The 19308-nt window shown below is 44.8% G+C and overlaps 1 protein-coding gene across 4 annotated transcripts in view; it reads left to right on the top strand.

Moving 5' to 3' along the window:
• NINL (ninein like) overlaps positions 1–19308 on the top strand; it is a 102596-nt gene that overhangs the window by 42587 nt on the left and 40701 nt on the right. For all 4 annotated transcript variants that reach the window (XM_042462200.1, XM_042462178.1, XM_042462190.1 and 1 more), the window contains exons 3-7: positions 13250–13346; positions 14501–14664; positions 16003–16069; positions 16835–17025; positions 17856–18011. In XM_042462200.1, coding sequence (XP_042318134.1) covers positions 13250–13346; positions 14501–14664; positions 16003–16069; positions 16835–17025; positions 17856–18011 — 675 coding nt within the window. The remainder of the gene's footprint in view (positions 1–13249; positions 13347–14500; positions 14665–16002; positions 16070–16834; positions 17026–17855; positions 18012–19308) is intronic.

The raw sequence follows: 19308 nt of genomic DNA, 5'->3' as shown, positions 1-19308 counted from the left end.
TGCCTACCCTGACATAGAGGTTAGAGAGGATTAGAGGTAAGAAACTTTGGAGGGTCTGGAGACTCCCTTTTCTGCCCAGAACATCAACTCCAAACAAAACAAAACTTAGAATCTGGTTCAATATATAAAATAAAATTTTTTTTATATCCCGCCCTTCCATGGGTATGATCAGGGCGGCGTACAAAATATAAAGACTACAATACAAGTTAAATCCAATAATCAGTTAAAAACTTCACAAACGGAACAGGAAAACAATAAATAGAAAATCACATGGCGGCAGAAGAAAATAAGAATAAAACGTCAATCCAGGGTCAAAAGAGAAGGAGGGAAAGGGGCAGGAAATAAATAAACAATTAAGGTGGAAGGCCAGACGAATAGGTATGTTTTAGCTGTTTTTTTAAAAACAACTAATGAGGCGGCGAGCGAAGCTCTGCAGGGAGCTTATCCAGAGGGGAGGGGCAGCAGTAGTAAAAGCCTCTGTGAGGTCCGCACATGATTGACCTAGGGATCTCCAACAGTTTAGTCCCGGAAGTTCTGAGTGTGCGAGGCGGATTATATGGGGAGAGGCGGTCCTCCAAGTACCCTGGGCCCAGCCATTTAGGGCTTTATAGGTCAAACCAACACCTTGTATTGACTCGGAAGCGAATAGGCAGCCAGTGAAGATCTTTTAGAATAGGTGTTACATGGTCTGACCTGGAACTACCAGCGACCAATCTGGCTGCCATATTCTGCACAATTGCAGCTTCCGGGTTTGGTACAAGGGTTGCCCCATGTAGAGCGTTGCAGAAATCCAGTCGAGAGGTTACTAAAGCATATACAACAGTTTTCTAGGTCCTTTCGGTCCAGGTAGGGACGCAGCTGGCGTATCAGCGAAGTGATACAAGCATCCTGACCGTCGCATCCACCTGAGAAGTCAACTGGAGCGACGAGTCAAGGAGCACTCCCAGGCTGCGCACCGAGTCCCTTCAGGGGGAGTGTGACCCCGTTCAGGATCCGGGCGACAGATCTCACCACCAGAAACCGGGGAGCCTTCACCAGTACTTCCGTTTTCCCTGGATTCACACTGAGTTTGTTCTCCCTCATCCAGCCCATTACCGACGCCAAGCAGGCATCTAGAGGAGAGATGCCATCCTTAGTTACTGCATCAGTCGGAGACATAGAGAAAATATCTGGGTGTCATCAGCGTACTGATAACACCCCGCCCCCATGTCTCCGGATGATCTCTCCAGCGGCTTCATGTAATGTTGAATAGCATAGGGGACAAGATCGCTCCCTGAGGACACCAGATGTCAGGGCCCTCCTATCGGCGACAGTCCCCCAGCTCCCACCATCTGGGACCTGCCCGAGGGTAGGAACGGAACCACTGCAAGGCAGTTGCCCCATTCCCAACTCCCTCAGGCTCCCAGAAGGATACCGTGGTCAATGGTATCGAAGGCCGCTGAGATGTCAACAAGCACTAACAGAACACGCTCCCCCTGTCCCATGCCCAGACGGAGATCATCAACTAAGGCGACCATGGCAGTCTCAACTCCATAGCCCGCCCGGAAGCCGGTTTGAAATGGGTCCAGAAATCGGTGTCGTCCAAGATCGACTGAAGCTGGAGGCGACTGCTCTCTCGATCACCTTCCCCAAAAAAGTTAGCAGCGAGATGGGTCTATAATTTTATGAGCAGGGGGTCTACGGAGGGCTTTCTTTAGCAGGGGTTTAACCACTGCTATTTTAATTTGGATGGAAACTGACCCTCACTTAGAGGATGTATTGATTACGTGATGCAACATTAGTCGCACCACATCACCCCCCTGAGCTGTCAACCATGAGGGACAGGGATCAAGAGAGCAGTCGTCCTCCTAACATTGGATGATCTTGTCCCCCCGGTACTAACAACTCAAAGTTGATCCAGTATAACAGGACCATGGACGCTTCGGACATCTCTACTATAGGATCTGCCACAAAAACTGGCGTCGAGATCAGCCCTTACCGAGAATTTTATCCGCAAAGACGTTATTAAATCGTCGCAGCAGGCTTTAGATGGCTCTAAAATAGGGCTCAGGGTGGAGGGAGCCGAGTTAGCTCCCTCACCACCCTGAACAGCTCTGCCGGACGCGACTCTGCGGACGCAATACGTGCAGCTAGAAGGATTCTTTGCTGCACTATTGCCACTCCGTAAGCTTTCAAATGAGAGCGAAGGAGTGTCCTGTCGGACAAGTGCTGATGTCTTCGCCATTTGTGCTCTAGTCGTTGCACGACCCGCTTCCTTGCCCTGAGATCTTCTGTTACCAGGATGTTTGTTGGAGCAGTCCGAAAGGACGCTGGGAGCGATACTGTTGTTAGACCCTAGAGGATTATTCCCAGATGTCGGTACGGGCATCAACAGAATCGCCATCAGAGCCAGTCGTATACCCCTCTAGGGCTTCTTGGACCTTATGGTTCCATCAGCCTTCGAGGGTGGACCATTCCTAATAGTCCGCCACCCCCTGGGAGGGTAATGGTAGGAGCCTGATTCTAGCCTCAACCAGAATGATCGTCCATGACAAGGGAGAGACATTAGAGATCTCTACCCACGGAGCCTCCATGTCCGTACTGAAGATCACATCAAGGTATTACCGCACAATGTGTTGGCCCTGAGACTAATTGGGACAGGCCCATGGCTGTCATGGTAGTCATGAACTCCCGAGCTGCACCAGTTAGAATACCATTGGCCTCGAAAGGGATGTTGAGTCCCCAGGATAAGAAGCCTAGGGACTCCAGCACCAGTTCCGAGACCAACTGTGTCAGCTCGCCAGGGAATTGTTAGTGCACGGGGTGGCCGGTATGACCAACAGAATCCCTAGACTGTCTCTGGCCTTCAGGACAGGTAAATACATTCGATGTGATCTGTTTTCGGGACTGGATCCTGCTTAAAGAAAAGAGTGTTTTTATGGACCAAGGCAACACCGCCCCCCCCGCCCACCTAACCTGATCCGGTCCTTAACTGAGAACCCGGCTGGAAGGGCCTGGGCCCCACTACCTCACTCTCAGGCCCCAGCCAGGTCTCAGTAATGCACGCCAGGTCACAGTTTTTATCCTGCAAAGATTCATACACGATGTGGGTCTTTTTTTATAGACCGGCGTTGCTAGAGCAGTAACAGGGTTTGTGTACGACTGGGCTGACCCACAGGCCTTTTTGGTTCGGAAAGTGGAAGGAAGGAGAGATAGTATCACAATCGTCTCCCTCTCCATTTAAACACCTATCCCAGTCCTACCGCCTACCTCCCCTTGCCTCGCACAACCTCAATCGGGGCTCCCATTCAATTGCATCAGCCACCAGAGCTGGCCTCCCACATCCCATTCCCACCCCCAAATCCAGCTAAAACACAAAAAACCCCGCAAAACAAAGGAAGACAACCGCAGGTGTCATTCCTAAAACACCAAACTTATCCAAAAAGTACCCCAAATTACCAAAAGACCCAGCTCAAACCATAAGCAATATGGTGAGCAGATAGAATCCTGTTCCTCCTGAAGAAGGAACACGATTATTGCGCCAGGAAAGAGGAGGAAAAAAACTCAACTCCTCCCTCCATTCAGCGCTGCAGGCGGCCAAGTCCTCCTGACGTGGCGCGGGGCGCGCCCACTGGTGCTGTGGCGGCGTCCTCAGGTAAGGGGCCGGCGGGCCGGCTTTTAAGAGAGAGCTGCCTCCACCGACTCAACTCCTCCCTCCCTTCAGCGCTGCAGGCGGCCAAGAGTCCTCCTGACGCGGGCGCGGGGCGCCCCAGCTGGTCTGTAGCGGCGTCTCAGGTAGGGGCCGGCGGGCCGGCTTTAAGAGAGCTGCTCCACGACTCAACTCCTCTCCCTCCCTTCCGCGCTGCAGGCGGCCAAGAGTCCCTCTGACGTGGCGCGGGGGGGGCGCGCCCCAGTGGTCTGTGGCGGCGTCCTCAGGTAGGGGCCGCGGGCCGGCTTTTTCAAGAGAAGCTGCTCCCACCGACCACTCCTCCTCCCTCAGCGCTGCAGGCGGCCAAGAGTCCTCCTGACGCGGCGCGGGGCGCGCCCAGTGGTCTGTCGCGGCGTCCTCAGGTTAAGGGGCCGGCGGGCCGGCTTTTAAGAGAGAGCCGCTCCCACCGACTCATCCTCCTCCCCCTCAGCGCTGCAGGCGGCCAAGAGTCCTCCTGACCCGGCGTGGGGGCGCGCCCAGCTGGTCTGTGGCGGCGTCCTCAGGTAAGGGGCCGGGGCCGGCTTTTAAGAGAGAGCCGCTCCCACCGACTCAACTCCTCCTCCCTTCAGCGCTGCAGGCGGCCAAGAGTCCTCCTGACCGCCGGGGGGGGCGCCCAGCTGGTCTGGGTTCATAAGTATAGTACATACAGCAAGGGTACACATGTAGTACACATGTAGTAAGCATGTGTTGTATGTGTTCTTGTCACCTTCAAGTCATTTATCACTTATGGAAAACTTATACTACTGGAGATTTCTTGGCAGATTGATTAGAGGGGGTTTGCCATGGACTTTTTCTGAAGCTGAGAATTTGTAATTTGCACAAGATCACTCAGTGGGTTTCTATGGCCATGCGGGAAGGACAACCTGGGTCTTTAAAACCATAGTCCAAGAGCTTTCATCACAGATGGCTTTTAAGACGCATTCCCATGGGAAAACAGAGGCATCAGTGATGTGCTGATCGCATGATGCCACTTCTGTCTTGTAGCTGCCCAGTTTCTCACCTGTGTCTTTTCTTCAAGGGGAAACCTGTGAATAAAATGCCAATTGTGCACTGCTGTGGGTGCAGAAGCCATTCCCGCAGCCAGTAGCAAACTGGCAGTCACGTGGTCTCCTGTCCCCTCTCTCCCATCCCCCCCCCCTTTTTAAAGATTTCCCCAACTTTTTCACACTATTTCGGAGCTTCGGGCCCCAAGTTTAAAAAATTGAGTGGATCAGATTGCGGAGCTCCGAATAGTGCAAAAAAAGAAAGTTGGAATTAAAAAACATGAAAGGCATGCAAGCAAGGCCATCAGCGAGGAAGGGAGGGATTAAGGGAGAGGAGGGGAACAGAGTGCAATGCCGGCAGCAGCCCCCAGTTACACTAAAGGAAGACTGCAGTGATATTTTACCATTTATTTTTAGGTTGCAGGACTACAGCACGAAACGGGCTGCTGTGATAACGGCCCAACCACTCAATTATTATACGCATTGGCTCAGATTCCCATACTCAAATATTGCTAGAGCAGGGGTAGGCAACCTGCGGCCCGCGGGCCGGATGCGGCCCGGCAAGGCCTTGGGACCGGCCCCCGCTCGTCCTGCCACTGATTGCCGCCAGGGCCTTTGGGGGGCCATGTCTATAGAAGCCTCAGAAACAATGCATTTATATTAACATTTTTTAAAAATCAGCAATTTTTTTCGCGTGTCCTCCATTTTTTTTTAAAAAATGTCTTCCATTTGAAAATTTGTCCTACATTTGTCCTGGTTTATTTAAATTTAATTTTTTTTAAAAAAAAATTTATATTATTATTTTTGCTTCGGCCCCCCAGTTGTCTGAGGGACAGCAACCGGCCCCAGCTCAAAAAGGTTGTCCTACCCCTGTGCTAGAGTATCATGATCAGAGCCAGGATAGTGTAGGAGATTTTCATTACAGAAGTTCCGTGATGGTTTGTTGCTAGAGCATTCTAGTTCTCCCAGAAAAGTCTGGATCAGTGCGATGTTGTCTGAAATCTTCAGCGTGATCGTAAAACTTTGCTGGGAGTATGCCTTTTACTCTGACATTTTTCCCTGCCTGAAAATCTCTGTAGTGGTTTGAGCATTAGACTCTGGCTCTGGAGAGCAAGGTTGAGTCCTGGCTTGGCCCATATAACCCACTGGTGACCTTGGCCAATCCACTTTCTCGGCTTCAGAGAATGTTCATGGCAAACCCCCTCTGAACAAATCTGCAAAAAAAAAAAAAAAAAGATAGGTTTGCCTTTGAGTCGCTTTCAGTTGGAACGACATGAAGCGCACCACAACAAATCATGATACTAGTACATTAGTGCATAGCAGGTGTGCTACAAGGCAGGAGTGGGCAACCATGAAACATAGGGACCTACATTAGCTCCCCTGGGAAGACCTTGGAGGGCCACACATTCACCACACCCTTTCAAATGAAAATCCATTTTTCCTATCAAATACTTCTAACCTCTCGAGGGGATGATTGGCAGTGGATGTGAACTTTTCTAGTTCGCGTGCAGGGCGGGGCTTCTACCCTCAGGATGGGGGCTTGGTGCCAGGGGCGGGGCGCCCGCCCCCAGGGGGCGGAGCTCTGTCCCCCTGTTCAAAGGGAGGAGCGCATCTGGCTCCTCCCTCAGCTTTGCTGGCTCTGAAGGTCCTTTGAGACTTTTAGAGACCAGCAAATGGGCCTTGAGGACAGGCACTGTCCCTCCAGGGTTTGCCGCTTTGAGAGTTCCTTTGGGGCCGTTCAGAGGGCGGCAAACAGCCCTCGGAGGAAGGCGCCCACGGTGGGAGCCGCTGGGGCTCCGTCCTCCGGGGTTGTGCCAGCCTCTGAGAGTTCCTTTGGGGCTGTCAGAGACCGGCAAACAGTCCTCGGAGGACAGCTCCAAGGGACCCGTCGCTCCGAGGAAAGGAGGCCAAGGAGACAGGGGACTGGACACGCGTCCCAGTCCCCTTCTCCTCGGCTTCTCTTTCCTCGGAGCGAACCAACTCCAAGGCACCCTTTCGCTCCGAGGAAAGGGGTGGCCGAGGCAGAAGGGACTGGGCACCCGTCCCAGGCCCTTCTCTTCAGCCCCTTCCTTTGGCCGAACGGGCTTCCAAGGGGCCCGTTCGGCCAAAGGGAAGGGAAGCGAAGGGAAGAGCTTGGGCATCCTTCCCCAGGCCCTTCCCTTCAGCCCCTTCCTTCGCCGAACGGGCTCCAAGGCCGTTCAGCCGAAGGAAGGAGGCCGAAGAAGGGGCTTGGGCACCCGTCCCAGGCCCTTCTCGTCGGCCCCTTCCTTGGCCGAACGGCTCCAAGGGGCCCGTTCAGCCGAAGGGAAGGGAGGCCGAAGGAAGTGGCTTGGGCACACCACTGTCTTGGGCTCTTTCACGGCCTTTCCAACCCCAGACCTCTCTCTTCGGAGGGAAGTCTGGGGCTAGAAGGGCCGCGAGGGAGCCAGGACCCAGCACCCGCCAATGCTCCCCCTCAGGGGCCTTTCCCTGCCCCCAGCTGTCTTGTGAGACAGTTGGAGGCTGGGAAGGTCTCTGGGAAGGAGCAACTGGCACGCGCGGTCGCTCCGCCTCCCCCCCCAACCTTTTCCAGCCTCCAGTTGTCTCCATAGGCAGCTGAAGGCCAGGAAAAGGCTGGGCGCGTGCCTCTGGCTCCTTCTCTCCAGCGCCATTTTCTGCCTTCTCTCTGTCTCCTAGAGACAGCGGGAGGCCCAAAAATGGTGGAGAGGAGGAGAATGGGCCCGCGCTGCTTTTTTCCTTTCTCGGTCCTGTGCCGGGAACGGCCTGGAGTGCCACTTCCACACGCATGCCATAGGTTCGCATCATGGGGATATGGATATATCCATCATGTTTTTAGCCTCTCCAGGCCATTTCGGAACAGGATAGGCCTTTTAAACACAAAGTAAGCCGAAGTCATTTTCTGTTCAATTTTTTAAAAAATGGCCTCCTGGTCCTAAATTGGCCTAGAAGGGCAAACCATTTTGAAGGGACGAAACTGACTCCAGGTGCCACAAAAATAGCCATGGAGCCACATGCAGCCCATAGGCCATGCTCCCCCTCATGTGGGTAGATATAATCAAGCCTCTGCTTTGATTTGCTTTTTTTTTTAAGGGTCTCTCAAAAAGCTACATTTCTTTCAACTGATAAGATCTACTCTATTCACATTTTTCCAGCTCATTCTTTACAGAAGAAGAGAACTTGTTTGTTTTGGCACTCTGGAGATATGGGAATATAAGGCAGACAGAGTGACTTTTGCTTTCCAGCAGTCTTGGATGATATAAAAAAGGGCACAATTAGCTCAGTCAGTTCAAAAGTGCAGCTTTTGTTAAAGAGATTGTTTCCAGCTTCTTGCAGGTTCCATGAGCAAGGACACAGCTGAAAAGAAGCAGCTGGGAGAGGTAATGTATACCGCCCTGCTGGGGAAAAAATGATTAGCAATACCTGTGAACTATGTTGGTAAGAAATAAAGAGAAAGGAGGGAAGTCTCAACTGAGATGCTTCTCTTCCCACCCCTACTCTGCATCCAAAAGGAAGAAATGAGCGAAGCTCTATTAGGAGCATAGCATTAACAGTAGAGTATAGTTAGGGCCCTCCAACTTTCACAAGGTTTGGGGTACAGGATCCCTACAAAAGTGGAAAAAACACAGACATAGGCTGCTATTTTTTTTCAAACCTGAGAACACATCTCTAGGCATTTCTAGATCCTCCAGAGTGACTCTATGATCAACTCTGGAAGAGGCTGACCATGGAATCCATGTTGGGAGACCTAGAATGCCTAGAGACAACTTTTTTTGGTTGCACATAGGGCAGCAGAGAAGGGCGCAGCAATACAGCAATCTGTGAATAACCAAATCCCGCGAATGCTTAACCTGCAATATGGAAGGATGGCTGTATTTGTTTGGATCCATTTTTTTATTTAATTTGTAGTATGCTTACAATCCAGGACTTCAAGCCACCTGGATCAAAAATGAAAAGCAACGAGCCAGGACTGCTGAGTCCTACCTCATGCACAATGTCTATTTTGACTAAACCATTTTTTTGCATCGTGAAATATATGGTATATAATCTATTATTTCCCTCCATCATTATGAAGGAAGGAGAGAAAGGAGTGTACTTCACCAATCTTCTAAATATTCTTTGGAGAACTGCCATTGAAAACAAAAGGTCTATACCTGTACCATATACCATACACCTATACAGTTGGCCCCTCCACGTTTACGTCTTTAACTTTCATGATTTGATGTTTGCAAGTATGATTAATATGTTCTTTCTAGGAATCACTAGTCCTCCAGAGCCTTGCTGAAGTTAACCATAGAGGGGGCTGGAGCACCTAGGTTCCTAGAGAAAACACTTCTCTGGGCATTGTAAGTCATCCAGCATGATTCTATGATCAACTTCAGTAGATGCTGACACAAAGTTGCACTGGAGGATCTGGAAATTCCTAGAGAGGTGTCCTCTCAGGTTAAAACGAATAGTGTTTTTATTTGCAGTTTTCCACATTCCTAAGGGTTCCTTCACCCTTAGCCCCAGCAATGTGGGGGACCACTGTATGATGGCCAGGCTTTCCACCACAAGTCATATATACTGGGACCACCTGTTCTTGTAAACCGTGGCACTATGTTGCTGCAGCAAATAGAATAGGGCAGCAGGATTCAAATCCAAATTTGGACAGTAATCCCCCTGGGTGACCTTGGGCAAGTCATACACTCTCAGCCTCAGGGGAGGGCTATGGCAACCTCCTTCTTTTTATATTATTATGATTAGTAATAATAATAATAATAAACTTTATTTTATATCCCGCTTTTCTGTTACAAGACAATCAAAGCGGCTCACAACATCTTAAAAATCCACATTTACAGAATACGTCCCAAATTCCCCCCCTTAAAACGGAGTAAACATGTACAATTAAATATCTATTAAAAACAACACACACACACACACAAATATAATATAGGACAGAGTGGTGGGCTAATACATCATGTGGGGAGCAGTCATTCTGTGGCCGGGCACTTTTTATTCAGGAAAGGCCTGCCGGAAGAGATCCGTCTTGACTAAGCTGGCAATTTGACGGATCTCGCCGGCAGACTGTTCCATCATCATCATCATTATTATTATTTGATAAAATACATTCCAATAAACAGTTCCATTTTACAGATTAATAAATGGTTTGTTTAAAGCAAATTATTTTAGCTATAATTCAATATACTTCCTAAGAATTACTGAGTTTCCCCCCAAAATTGATATTTAATTCACTGACTCTTATATAACTTAAAACAACAACCCATTAGATCACCAGTATTCCACCAAACGTTTGTGTTCTTATTTTATATACGCATATCCTTTATAGCTACTTAGTGATAGTAATTTTACACCAATATGTAGCTTTAATAATCAATTTAGTCTCTTGACAAAACAATGTGTATCTCTCCTTTTTCTAATTGTTATACCTTCCAAGGTTCCCCTGTCATATAAAATTTTTCTAATGAACCTTTTTTTCAGCAAGGTGGTCAGTTTATTATCTCATATAAACCCTTCTGAAGAAATGTGCCAAGAAAAATTCATGATAGGTTCACCTTAGGATCACCGTAAGTCAGAAACGACATGAAGGCACCAGCAACAACAACAACATCACTTGTGTGCATGACTAGCAGCAGTGGTTAAAGAGGAGAGGAGGAAAAGAGATAGGAATTTTTAAAATGTTATTAGAGAAAGTTCCTTCATAGCATTCAAATGCAAAGGCCTTGGAACTACTTACCCTAGCAAAGTGATTATTTCCCAAGAGTGTTTCTAGGAGTAAAGGTAGCTGTCTTTCCAGTGTAACTTGTGGCATAGGTCTGTCGCTCCTCCTTGTCCAAATACCCAGTACCTGTGGTATCAACAGTGTCATACACATCCTGAGCTGAGACACATATTTCTCTCTTCTTCACCATCCCATAGTAATACGAACTCTACTAAGAAGGTGAAAGTAAGCAGGAAGTAAATCAACTTTGAGCATCTGGTTATTATTATTTTTAACTCACCCTCCCTGCCTTAATTTTTTATACCACAACTTACAGTGTATATTCAAACTTGTTTAATGCTGTTAGCAGGATTTCACAGTTTTCTTGGCAAGCCACTTGAAGACAAGCACACACACAACACACACTTTGTTTACTTGCTGTTCTCCCTGCCACCTAGCCAACATCCTATTGTTATGGTTCTTTAATTTTATCTTCATAAACGTTGTGCCTGTGCCATGGAATAAAGAGAATACACACAACGCTTTAAAAAAAAAAACCCAGGTGAAGCAAAGTTAAGGAAGAAATTCTGCCCAATCACAGATAAATGCCCATGCAGATACTTTTTGGAACTATGGGCAAAATAGATGCCATAACTCAGTTTACAGCAGCGCTAAATCTTCCCACTCATTAAAAATAAACCACTTTTTATTGCAAATTGTCATGCCCAGAGTCGAAAGAAGAAGAAGAGAAACAATATCTGGCCGTGAGAGATTTCCGTTGGAGGCACAGACTATCTGTTAAGTTCAGACTCATTTCCCAAGCTCCCGTCATTATCTGTGGGTGGGAAGCTGTCTTCCTGCTATCCTGATATTACATTATTTCTGCAAAAAGAAACATTTCAACGGACTGGAAGAAAAAAAAGAATAATGTTAATTAGAAATGTATTAATAGCCAACTGAAGTTCAGGCAAGGTATTTAACCAGCAACCAAATAAACATGTGTTGTAATGTGCGGTCCACATACCAGAGGGCATTTGAGTTTAGACACAAATATATTATTTTAAGGGTCATCATCATACTTTGTTGATTAGTACAGCAAAACAACAGGCTGGGGAAGGTGGGAAAACTGCCAAAAGACTGAAATTAATGTAACAGACCAAGGCATAATGATTTAGATAAACGATGACTAACACACATACCTTTTAGTTTCTTACAGGGCAATGCCTTTCCGACCGTTGCTCCAACTTACTCTCCCGCTATGACATTCAATGATCTTTGGGATTCAGTGTTTTTAGGTGCTTGGCGTGATTGCCTAGTGCATTCCAATTCACGCACAGCACAGCCACCATATTACATAAGTTATGAAAGCTATATCTGCTTTTCCCAGCCTGATGACCACCGATCTCCTGGATCATAATTACCTCCCCCCCCAGCCCCCTACACATGGCCAAGTAAGAGATCATTGTACCAACACATATGGATGGCACCGGTTAGCAAAGCCTGATGCAGAACGTGGATAATGACTATCCTTTCTAAAAAGTGTTCAGGAAAGTCAGCATTTAACTTTTTATTACCTTTTTGTTACATTTAAATAGTATATGTAATATACATATTTACCTGTAGTCTATTTTAAAAACACTGTCTAGTAAGCCAAGCAACTCATTTCTACCCAGAAACGTCAAAGGAAAAAACTAAAATCTAGAAGTATCAGCCCAGAACTCTTTGAAACACATCCAAGATTTTCATTTGGTATCTGCAAGAATTTCCATTCCCAAAGAATTTCTGGCTCACAACAGCTGGCACTAATGTGCTAGAGGGGATTAATCCCTTTTAAAGGCAAACCAAGTTGTGCTATATAAGCATTTCTAGGGCAGAGATGTTTATCAGACATTCCTTACAGTCTCAGGGCCCAAAACAGATTAGGGATCTTGGTTCTCTCACCATTTCACTCAGTTGGCCCACAGTTTCTAGCGGTGGGTGTGTGTTTTTTCATGAAAGGCAAGCCCCATAGAGAATCATTGCAGGAACAACTCACCAGGCAGGTTGGAGACTGTGCACAAGTTTTTCCAGCCACATGAATTTCAGAACCGTTGGAAGATTGTTTGTGGGAACACCAATAGTAATAGATGACCCTCTCAGGTCAGCTTGGCTGCTCCCCAAGCTAAATTTTTTCCCAACCAAGGGTAGGCAACCTGCGGCCCGCGGGCCGGATGCAGCCCGGCAAGGCCTTGGGACTGGCCCCAGCCCGGTCCTGCTGCTGATTGCCGCCGGGGCCTTTGGCCTCTCGCACGAGGGACATGGTGGGGCAATTGTCTATAGAAGCCTCAGAAACATGCATTTATCTTAACATTTTTTTAAAAATCAGCAATTTTTTTCGCGTGTCTGCCATTTTTTATTTAAAAAGTGCCTTCCATTTGAAAATTTTGTCCTACATTTGTCCTGGTTTATTTATTTATTTAATTTTTGTAAAAAAAATTTTTTATTATTATTATTTTTTTGCTTCGGCCCCCCAGTTGTCTGAGGGACAGCAACCCCGCCCCCGGCTCAAAAGGGTTGCCTACCCCTGCTCTATGTGAATAATTCAGATATTATCGAGAAATAGCAGGGTCTGATGTGTTTTGTACGAACCCCTGTGGTTTAAAATGGAAGCACAAATGTATTCTGCCTTAATTCCTACTTATAGTTTGGTTATTTAAATATGGTTGTTTTGTTTTGGCATGGCCAAATGAGAAATAGATTCTGCTGGGGATTTGTGATGTTCTTATTTCCTCCTCTATATTTATCATCTTCCACAAAGTAAGACAAAAAGGAAACAAGAAGTGAGACTTCTTTCTGTTATGGAACCACCTGAACAGATTTCTTCTGTCTGTCTCCTGCTAGGTTAACTTTGATGAGTTTAAGGAAGGCTTTGTGACCGTGTTGTCCTCAAGTATCAGCCTTGGTCTTTCAGATGATGACAGCAGTTATTTGGAGCCAGGTGGGTAGAGTGAGGTGCAAGAAGGAAGCTTTAGTTTGGATTTCCTGATTTAAGACTTTGTCTAAGATGTGGATTAACCACTAAGCTAAGTATGCTACAGAGCATCCTGGATCAATGTATTACTAACACAACCTGCTTAATAGCAGCCCCTTCTGTTGTTTGTTTTTTTTCCTGCCCTAAAATGGAAGAAACACATGTTTAAAAGAAGGATGCTGTTGAACACACCTGCAATCAAAAAGTGATGTACTTTTTCAGGAGTGTCCATCTTCTCATGCTCCTTCAAACTCATAGTAATTACTAACACAGTTGTTAGTGCAATAGACATGTTCCTTTATTAGGAACCCTCAAACTGTAGTTCCTACATTTAGCAATATCTGACAGATACATACATATAATTTGCGATGTGACCTGAATGATGATGATATGACAGACTCATTTAAGGACTGGTGGCATGTCAATTTATGTATTATTTTCTCTGCTGCATAGAATTTGATTTGTTTATAATGCCTGTAATAGTTATAATTCCTCAAAGCAATTTTTCCAAGCTCTGCAGCAGACAAATTTGCCCACAGCTAGAATGCATTTCTTAGCTGCAAGACAAGATTCTCAAATGGTAAATCTAAACTTGTTGTTTTGTTATGGATGGGTCAGTGGGTTTAACACTGAAAGACAGTAAAGGTAAGAGTAATAGACTTCACATCAGGCTCTGAAGTTGTAAATGAATATTTTTAACACTACTTTGTGGTTTGATTACATACATCACCAGCTATAAAATTTGTCTTCCTGATTTTAGCAATTCTTCTCTTGTAAGCCCATAAGGCAGCCTGCACTGGTTAAGTCTCCCTGCTCTCTAGAGAACTTCAAGGGAAGGTTTTTGTTTGTTTGTTCGTTTGTTTTGCATTAGTTGCCATTTGATCCTCTGAGATTCTTTATAACTGATTTGTTGGCTAGTCTTAAATAGAATGAAAATTTGCTTACATTCCCAACTTTTTATTACATTTTAATTGATATAAAATTGATTTAAACTTTAAGTAGCCCACATTAGCATCTTCTGTCAGCAGTGGGCTCAAGTTGAAATAAAAAGAGAGAAAAGGACAAGATGAGAATAGCCAATTAGTGCCTGTACCAGAATTATAGTTTTTTCCAACTCTTAGTTGTTCCAGACGAAGTGGCACCCAAGTACATCAATGGAGCCAAGTGGTATGGCCGCCGGACACAACCAGAAGTGCAGGGCACCAAATTGGAAACCCCTAAGTATTTACAAGAACAGCAGTCAAAAAGTCAGCTGAGGCGCTCAGCATCTCTGGAGAGTGTGGAGGTAAGACTTAAGGACTCATCCACCAGCTATTTTAAATAGACTAGGTGGATTTTATTTAGCCTCTTGATTTCTGCTTAATGTCACCACTGTTACATTTTTAGTCACCAATTTCCCCTCACTTCTGTAGTTCTCTGCTCCACCCTCATGATGTTCCAGAAGGTCCTCCAACCCTCCAGAGAAGATTTTCTGGAGTGCAGGAAGGGAAAAATTGTTGGTGGAGCTCACTTGTTTGCCTGTGGGTTCCATCTGTATTTAGGAAAATTGACATCTCCTCACCTCACTGCAGAGGAGGTCAGGGATCATCCTTGATGAGATGGGCTGTTACATAAGCAGGGGGAGATCTCTTAAATTAAGGAGAGACACATGAACCAAGCTGTTCTCTCAGTGTCTCCACTTCTTTTTTTAGGAATTTGCTCCAGTTCCCTCTCAGCTCTTTCCATAAGAACCTATTCCACTTATCAGGGTCTCCCAGGCCTCCATGTAACACTTAGGTAGGAGAAAGGGTTGGGAAATTTGTTGTCAACATCTGAATTGCACATACCTTAACCTGGATCAAGCTCTTAGTTTAGTAAAAGAAGATTTGACCTGGTGTGTTTGGGCAGAATCCTGTTAGTGGCTTATGCCCATGTAAGTGTGGCTTACTTGTACATGTGGATGAAGCACAGGGGTTATATTTTTGCTCTTTATGCCCCATCCAAAACATCGCCATCCTCAGCTGTTAATCTCTGAGAGAGATGGTGGTTGTTGCTTCTGTTTACTGGTTTACTGATCTTTTTTTCCCAAAGGGCAGAAAAAAGATGGTGCACTCAGCCTTTGGGTTTTCTTGTTGTGATATGTAAATCCAGGTGGTTGTGTAAGGAGAAATCATTTAACAGTGTAGCAATTTCAAGCCTGAAATAAATTATTAAAATCATATATATGTGCCTACCTGAGTTTTTATAATTGGAGTCTGATAACTTTATTATCATACTTGTTTTTTACACTCTGATATTTTGCAGGGTAGTGTAGTAGATGGTGGCGTTTTGTACACTTAATCCAACATATATGATGATACTTTAATTCCATGTCACTTCTAGAAAGAGATCTCTGTTGTGTGTCTAGTAAACAAGTTTAGGGCTAAGAAATCAAGTTTTACAAGTACATTATCTAAAGTACCTGTTGATACGAAACATTTGCTAAAGACAAATTTTTTGTCAAAGAAAGTACTGGTGAGAAACATTTACAAAGCTGAAATATCTGGCAAGCCTTCCCACATGTTTTGCATTTGGTCCCTGTATTTTTCTTAAAATGCTTAGCTTCATAGTTTGCATAAATAGATAATTTTGTTCATCTTTTCAGAGCCTTAAATCAGATGAAGAACCTGAAAGTGCAAAAGAACAGCAGCATGAGATGTTTGAAGGAGAAGGTAGAAACAATCTAAATTCTGTAAAAACACATATATTAAGATAATCTCTGTCTGGTTTGAAAAGAAATAAGTAGAATAACAGAAGAAGCTTCTCTTCCTTTAACTTCATTTCTTGCTACCTGATTCAGCAGAAGAGCTTAAGAAAGGCAGTCAGAAGGCCCCCATTTTAGTTTCAGTGGATGCAAGCTACAGGAAAAGAAATTCCACTTCAACCTTTGGAGGAACTTCCTGACAGTAAGAGCTGTTCGACAATGGAACACACTCCCTTGGAGTGTAGTGGAGTCTCCTTCCTTGGAGGTCTTTAAACAGAGGCTGGATGGCCATCTGTCCGATATGCTTTGACTGAGAGTTCCTGCATGGCAGAATGGGGTTGGACTGGATGGCCCTTGTGGTCTCTTCCAACTCTAGGTTTCTAGGATTCTATAAGAAGAACCTGCTTTGGATTCTTTCATGTTTTATTTCAATGTGCTACATATTATTAACTGCAACAGGAAGACCCTACAGATGTTGGAAACAATGCCAGAAAAGGGTTTTACAGGGAAATGACTTGTCCTTGGTATATTAAGCAGTCTCAGAACAACACATCGTGGTTGGGTATGTGTACTGGGGAAGCAATTGTCTTTTGGAGGGGAACAAAAACATAACAGTATAGTTCCAGTTGTCTAGTTGGGTGCTTGCACAATGGGAAGACTTTGTGGGGGAAAAGATAGATAATTAAAACTAATCTATTATTCTATTTAACTAATGGAAATCTAATAATTACAGGTCGAATGTGCACGTGGGACAATGATCTGTATGACGGCCCCAGAAAAGTCTCCAGCTCCTATTTTGACATGACTGAGAATCAGGTTCGGGACATCTGGGAAGACCTTGGCATTGGAAATAATGGGTATCTGAACAAACAAGAGTTAGCTACTGTGTGTAAGAACATTGGACTAAAAGAGATGGGGAAAGAGGTTGGTTAAATTTGGCTTGTGGCTATTCTCAGAAAGCCTTGCTTGAATGTTAAAATGGTGGTTATGCTTAAAATAGCATTTAACTTTAAAAGTTTTGCATTATTAGGACTTCTTAGGAGACTTTCTGTTTGAGAAATTGGTAGGAGTACATAGACCCATGGTTGGCACCTGAACTCCCCTGTTGGCCAGGAGTGAGCGGACATCATTCTTCTTCTGCCCGGTCAATGACAAGAATGAGTGAGGGCATAGATGAATAAAGTATTTTTTAAATAAATAAATAAGAGTAAGGTGGTTGGGTTGCTGAAAGCCTGAGATGGATTAAATTATTCTGATAGTAGTCTGGGAGAGAGGACGTTCCCCCTTTTTGCAGAAGCAAAGCTGGTAATCTGAATTTGTTGAATGCTCTCCAGGATCCTTGGGAGAAAAATTGATTTTGTTCCCTTGCATGGTGTTTGGAGGCTTGGTTACTTGTATTTTTTCTTTTTCTTTTAGGCATCTCTCTGTCCAAAAGACATTTATTCATTGACAAGGGCTTATGAGTCCTTTTACTGGGAGGAAGTTGGGATATAAATAAATAGCATAGGAATAGGAATAGGAATATGCCTTGCTTACCACTTAATGATAGGATAGCAAAAAAAGTCCTAGTAAGCAGAACTGTCCTGTGTCTAAGGATATTTGATAGTTATGCAAGATAAATGATCACAGTAGTATTCTGTCTTATGTGTGCCATACAAAGTAGATCCATTCCTAATGTTTTAGAAAATGCTTTAAGTCAGTCTAATACTTTGTCATGTCTTATTTTAATTTTAAAAAATGATTATTTTCTACAGGACCTTGAAGAATTATTTAATAAGTTGGATAGCGATGGAGATGGCAGAGTAAGTTTGAAGGAATTCCAACTTGGCTTATTCAGCCATAACCACATTCCCTGCCCAGTTTCTTCCACACCACTGAAACCAACGTGTCAAAGAGCAACATCCCACCAGGTAATAATTAAGCCATAATTAAGTCCTCTGAGAGAGACTTAATAATTAAGTCCTCTGAGAGAGACTTCCTTCTTTAGTTCAGGACTGAAAACTCTTGAAGCTGCTCAAAAGCATTCTTTTTGTTTCCTTTTCACAGAACAACAGTATGATTTTAATAACATTAAAGCCTAGTGCAGATATAACAGGAAGGTCTGGCCTAAATCGTTTTGGTAGAGTAGACCCGCTAAATCAGTGGGATTTACGTAAATGTTTACTCACTATTCAGCTATTGATTTTATACTTTTACTCTTGGTGTATGTGTGTGGGGGGGAATAGGACTCGGGCCCCTAGTTTCTGGCTACATGAATTCTTGTAGGCAAGATTTCTCAGCATATGTATTCTTCTCTTTCACATTTCAGGGAGAAAACCAAAAGCTTATTTTTCCAGTTGTAAGCTAATCACAGTTCTGCTGATTTCCAAATTCTGGGAATTGAATATTCCTCAAGTACAGTTAATATGAACAAGCCCAGATCAAATAAACTAGCAAATTGTCTTATTCTAATTAACAGTAGTTTAAACTGTTCAGAGATCACGGGGAACAATGGTTAGGGAACACTGGAGGCACAGTGGTTAAATGCTGGTACTGCAGCCATTCACAGCCACAAGGTTGTGAGTTTAATTCCAGGGACTCCAGGGTCTACTCAGCCTTGCATCCCTCCATAGATGGCTAAAAGGAGTACTCAGCTTGTTGGGGGCAATTAGCTTATACATTGTAAATCACTTAGGGAGTACTTATGTGCACTGATAAGCATTATAGAAATGTACTTGCTATTGCTTGCTATACTGTGGAAAGTTTTGCTTCTTGTTCAGTCGTCTTCTGGAGCGTGAAAGAAGAGGGAATCACACATCAAGGCTTACCACAGCTTCTTCACACAGTGAAAGAGTGGACAATGGTCATTGCTTGGATGTGGTTTTTTTGGACTAGGACTCCCATCAACCCAAGCCAGCATAGCCAATGCTGAAGGATTATAGGCGCTACAGTCTTAAAACATCTGGAGGACTACAGTTACTATAGTGGGGGGAAATGGTTTCCTCTGACATCTGAACTAGGCCAAAATGTCCTGATGGAGTTTTCAAATTTAACCGGTGGCCTGAAAACTTCCCAAAAATCTAATTTTGCACTCTGCACAAAATCCCATTCCCCTCATTTTGCATTTTCCTCTTTATAATTAATAATTTGTTTTATTTATATACTGCTATTCCAAAGATCATAGCAGTGAACAGCAAGTAAGCTAATTAGCAAGTAAGCTAATTTGCC

The sequence above is a fragment of the Sceloporus undulatus genome, chromosome 1 (assembly GCF_019175285.1).
Source record: "Sceloporus undulatus isolate JIND9_A2432 ecotype Alabama chromosome 1, SceUnd_v1.1, whole genome shotgun sequence".
Classification (NCBI taxonomy): Eukaryota; Metazoa; Chordata; class Lepidosauria; order Squamata; family Phrynosomatidae; genus Sceloporus; species Sceloporus undulatus.
The sequence above is the reverse complement of the archived record's forward strand: the minus strand, read 5'-3'. Positions and strand labels throughout refer to the sequence as shown.